Consider the following 5,849-nt stretch of genomic DNA (forward strand, 5'->3'; position numbering starts at 1 on the left):
TTCTCCTTGTGGGAAACAGTATTGCATTTGCTAGAGCCTTTCAGAGAAGAAAGACCTCCTCCCTTTGCACCCAACACTCCTAAAGAGAAGCAGAAAGATAAATTGGAGGAGTGGTCTTCATGTCCTGATTCTGAAACATTTAAATCGCCACTAACAGAATCACCTATGCAAAGAGCCATCAGAAAAGGATTAAAGGATATGACTATGGAAGATAGACTTGTTTTTCCTATCATACAGGTAGCTAATCCACAATTTCCTAATCAAATAATAAGACAGCATGAAAGATTTGACTCTAAAATGATAAAGGCCTTGCGTGATAATGTAATACAGAAAGGCGCAAATGCTCCATTAACTGGAGAAATTATAACTAACATTTCTGAAGCGTTCCTAGCTCCTTATGATTGGTATTCTCTAGCCCTTGCAACTCTGGATGGAGGAGATTATTTGCTATGGAAAGGAGAATTTTTAGAGAAATGTCAAGAACAAGCTTCTTCAAATCTCAGACAGAATGTTCTTATAACTTTTGAGATGCTTGCAGGACAGGGACAATTTAGTGACCTCCATAATCAGCTCCAATATGTCCAGCGGGCATATGAGCAAGTTAGACTTTGTGGACAAAAAGCCTGGTGGACTTCACCAGCAAAAGGACAACCTGAAGGAGCCTTTAGTAAGTGCATGCAGGGGCCCACTGATCTTATAGCTTGCCTCACTCAAGCAGTGAGACGGCAGATTCAACATGAGACAGCAGGAGACATTTTGACTCAGCAATTAGCTTATGAAAATGCCAATGCTGATTGTAAGAAATGTCTAATGCCTCTAAGAAAAGACAGTACCATCACAGAAATTATTCGAGCATGTCAGAATATGGGGTCAGGCATTTTTAGGGCAAGCTTACTAGCTGCCACAATTACAAGAAACAAATTATGTTTTAATTGTGGACAACAAGGACCTTTTAAAAAGGAATGTAAACAACCAAAAGGGACACAAGGTGACTCCCAGGGAGAAGGCATAAACATTCCGCCTCCCAACTCAGGTAATGCAGGTCTATGTCCCAGATGTAAGAAGGGGAATCATTGGGCCAATCAGTGTAAACCTAAATTTCATAGAAATGGCCAGCCATTAAATCAAGACATAGGAAATGGCCAGCTGCAGGGAAATGGCCAGAGGGGCTCCTCCAAGCCCGGTTTTTAAATAAGGGGAAGTTCCACCCTGCCAGTACCACAGTAGATTCCCTCCTTTGAATCACTCCAGAAAGAAATGCTGGCTTTGATCTTAATAGCACAATAACAATCACCCTGATCCACAATATGGCTAGACAAGTTGTTCCTACAGGAATTTGGGGACCTGTGCCACCAGGAATATCAGGTTTAGTCCTAGGAAAGAGTGAAAATATGCTAAAAGGACTGTTTTTCCTGAAGTCATAGATTCAGAATATAAGGGAGAAATCAAAGTAATTTTAGAATGCAAATATATTATGCAAATTATTCCCGGACAAAAAATTGCTCAGCTCCTGTTTTTAACCTTATATTCAGCGAGGTGAAGTTATAAATAGGAAGAGAGGGACACAAGGATTTGGAAGCTCAGATATATATTGGATACAGGAAATTAGCAAGACCCATCCTATGATTAATCTAAGAATAGAGGGAAAACTGTTTAAAGGATTAGTGGACACTGGAGCAGATATTAGTGTCATCAGTCAAGAATTCTGGCCTCCAAGTTGGTCCATGGTAGAAACTATAGGCTCTATCACGGGTGTTGGAATTCCTGATAACACGAAATGCAGCGCTGCAGTGTTAAAGTGGAAAGATGAGGAAGGAAAAACAGGATGGTTTCAGCCCTATATAGTCTCTGGAATTGCAGTCAGCTTATGGGGCCGAGACATTTTAGAAGGTTTACAAGCTTGTATTATTACCGGCAAGGGACAACAGTTAAGGACTCAGGTGGGATATCAAGCTGATCAAGGTTTAGGAAAAGATAATCAGGAGACTAAAGAACCCATTCAGGCCAAAGGAAACACAGGAAAACAAGGATTAGAATACCAGCCTTTTTAGGAGTGGTCACTGCTCAATCTCCTCACCCCCATGCTGAGCCTATACAATGGAAAGATGATAAACCTGTATGGGTGGATCAGTGGCCATTAACCAAGGAGAAATTAAATCATATTCATGAATTATTACAGGAACAAGTAGAGGCTGGTCATATAGAACCTTCCAATAGTCCTTGGAATATGCCTATATTTACAATACCTAAGAAGGCAGCAGGAAAATGGTGATTATTACATGATCTTAGAGCCGTTAACGCTACTATGCATACCATGGGGGCTTTACAGCCTGGACTCCCAGCACCTTCACAAATCCCTCTAGATTGGTCTCTTATAATAGTAGATCTTAAGGATTGTTTCTTTACCATTCCCTTGGCACCGCAAGATAAACAAAGATTTGCTTTTTCAGTGCCATCTATTAATAATATAGAGCCTATGAAAAGATATCAATGGGAAGTTTTGCCTCAAGAAATGGCCAATAACCCTACTTTATGTCAAAAATATGTAGCTCAAGCTATTCAGCCTTTAAGAGACAAATATTCCCAGTGTTATATTGTCCATTACATGGATGACTTGCTCCTAGCGAGTTCACAGGAACTTTAGCAATGTTTTCTCAATTAGAAAAAGAACTTCCTAAATGGGGTTTAAAAATTGCTCCAGAAAAAGTGCAGAAAGAAATGCCTTTTAAATATCTAGGTACCATAATTGAAAACCAATATATTAGGCCTCAGAAGGTAGAAATAAGGAAAGACTGCCTTAAAACCTTAAATGACTTTCAAAAATTATTAGGGGACATTAATTGGTTAAGACCTTACCTAAAAATCTCTACAGGAGAAATGAAAAATTTATTTAATATACTTAGAGGTGACTCTAATCTTTCCTCACCCCGAGTATTGACAGATGAAGCTAGAAAAGAGTTACAAAGAATTGAGCAGGCAATCTCCTTAGCCCAAGTGGCACGAGTACTGCCTGAATTACCTTTATTGGGACAGATTAATCCTACTGCAAATAGTCCCACTGGAGTCATCTTCCAAAATAAAAATTCTCTTGCTGTTATTGAATGGGTCCACCTAGGACATCAATCCTCTAAAACTGCAGTTACATATATAGAACTAATGGCTCAGTTGATTTTTCAGCTTAGAAAGCAATGCAGACAGCTTAGAGGACAAGAACCCCAATGTATTTACCTTCCCTTTACTGGGAAGCAATTAGAAATGTTATTTCAGACTGATTTAAATTGGCAAATTGAATTAAGGGGAACTTAGTTGTCACCTACTAAAAGACAAATTATTACAATTTTTATATTATACTCCTATTATTATACCAAAGATACTAGGCAGGAACCTATTCCTGATGCATTAACTGTTTTTACTGATGGATCATCAAATAGCAAAGCTGCTTATCACACAATGAATTTAGACCGAGTAATCCAAACTAGTCATACTTCTGTACAAAGAATTGAGTTGGAAGCTATAAAGGCTGCATTACAGGATTTGCAACAGCCTCTTAATATTATCTTGGATTCTTCTTACACTGCAGGTTTATTAAATAGAATTGAAACTGCTCCTTTAAAATGGCTCAGTGACCAAAGTTTATTTTTACTATTCAAACAAGTTCAGCAGATTGTGCAACAAAGACAATATCCTTTCTATATTACTCACATAATGGCTCACAATTTATTACCTGGCCCATTGGCAAAAGGAAATGCACATGCTGACAAATTGATTGCTTTTTTAAAACAGGCCTCAGAATCTCATCAGCTTTTACATCATCCTGCCAAAATGTTGTCTAAACAATTCTCAAATCTCTCGACAGCAGGCCAAATGGATTATCAGAGAATGTCCCACTCGCATGTTACATCTACCTCAAGGGCCTAAACCTCAAGGAGTCAACCCTAGAGGTTTGCTGAGGGAGCATATCTGGCAAATGGATGTGACACATTATACTTCCTTTGGACACCTTGGGGCATTGCATGTCTCTGTAGACACCTTTTCAAAAGTCCTATGGGCTACTGCATCTCCATGGAAATGGCAAAACAGGTTATTAATCATTGCTTAGCTGCTTTTTGCCGTCATGGGAATTCCAAAAATTTTTTAAACTGATAATGGGCCTGCTTACACAAGCTGTCATTTTCAGCAATTTTGTAAAAAGTGGAAAATTCAGCACATTACAGGAATACCATGTAATTCCCAAGGACAGGCCATTATTGAATGACAGCACCAGTGGCTAAAATCCCAACTTGAAAAACAAAAAGGGGGGATTATGATGGAGAAATCACCTGTGGGTAGGCTGCACTAAGCCTTAATTACTTTAAATTTTTTCACTTGTGATGCTGATGGTAAGACACCCATGGAGTTACACTGGTGTCAGAATAAAACAACAGAAAATGATCTAGTTAAATGGAAAGATCCCGAATCTGGTTTATGGAAGGGACCAGATCCATTACTAACCTTTGGCAGAGGGTATGCTTGTATATTTCCAGAGAATTTTTCCAAACCCGTGTGGATTCCTGCTAGAAATATTAAACTGCAACATGGATCCAAGAGAGGAACTAGCCAGATTAATGAGGACCTTGCACCTGGAGCCATACCATGCAGCTGTAGACAATCGGCTACCCCCGTGGTCGGCAAACTGAGGCTCGAGAGCCACATGCAGCTCTTTGGCCCCTTGAGTGTGGCTCTTCCACAAAATACCACGGCCTGGGTGAGTCTATTTTGAAGAAGTGGCGTTAGAAGAAGTTTAAGTTTAAAAAATTTGGCTCTCAAAAGAAATTTCAATCGTTGTACTGTTGATATTTGGCTCTGTTGACTCATGAGTTTGCCAACCACTGGGCTACCCCAACCACAAACAGCAGCCCCCAGCAATACACTGAAGATAAGGAGTGGAAGAAGAACAAGAAGGACGATAAACAGCCCAGAGATGACTTGGGGAGTGATAAAGAAGATGGTGCAGAAAGCTGAACGAATTTGGGAAGAGACCAAAACCCCAAGAACGCCTGAAAATGTCTTTCTTGCCATGCTGGCAGTAACCAGCTGTGTGGTGATTTCACCATGGGCTAATGGGGAAGTCCTCCCTGGGTAAAATCCCTTATGTGGACTGATTCCCCACCTAGTATAGTAAATATATGGGCAAAGTATAATTACACGGGTGTCCCCACCAGGCTTCCCTTTTTTAAATAACACAAGAATCAAACTATTGCTCCTCTGTGTGTAGAATTAAAGCTGGCTAGCATCACACCAAAGGAGGGGGAAGCAAAAACCTAAATACAGTTACTATCACTGCTTGATTCTGGGAGAGGCAAAGAGAATTTAACATTACTAAGACCTCCCCCCACTAAGACATTATATAAAAAGTCTTATGAATGGCACCCACCAGCAGCAAACTTAAGAACATTTTTTTTCTTTTGTGGATTGAAGCCCCATGGGTATGCGTATAGTAATAATCAATGAAAATCAGCTGCTGCACTTGCGCCAGTAAAATGATATAGTTTAAAATAATAACTTCAATGAAAAATCACCTTCTTGGTGCTTAAAGTAAAAATAACACCACCCTTGATATTTTGGAATTACAGAAACTTACAAACTAATTCCTTAGATACCTGATAGCAATTTAAAGAAAGAATTTGCTCCTTTACTTTTGCCTTTTAGCATAACCACTATTACCTGTCTCATTCTTATTCTTATTTGTTTAATTTTAGTCTGAAGATGTGGATTAAAAATCTTAAAAGAATTGAAACTCTACAAGTGGCATATCAACATCTATTAAGAATTTAAAGAGGGGAGAAATGCTAGAAACCAAGATCAACAGT

The 5,849-nt window shown here is 39.2% G+C and overlaps 1 protein-coding gene across 1 annotated transcript; it reads left to right on the plus strand.

Annotated features, from left to right (window-relative positions):
• Window positions 1-577: 577 nt before the first annotated feature.
• On the plus strand, window positions 578-2,051 carry LOC308240197 (endogenous retrovirus group K member 25 Pro protein-like; the record flags this gene model as incomplete). Its single annotated transcript, XM_080653126.1, has 2 exons — window positions 578-667; window positions 1,533-2,051. The coding sequence occupies 2 exons, from the start codon at window positions 578-580 to the stop codon at window positions 2,049-2,051; spliced, it is 609 nt and encodes a 202-aa protein (XP_080509252.1).
• Between the last annotated feature and the right edge of the window lie 3,798 nt (window positions 2,052-5,849).

The sequence above is a fragment of the Plecotus auritus genome (assembly GCF_963455305.1).
Source record: "Plecotus auritus genome assembly, chromosome: X".
Lineage (NCBI taxonomy): Eukaryota > Metazoa > Chordata > Mammalia > Chiroptera > Vespertilionidae > Plecotus > Plecotus auritus.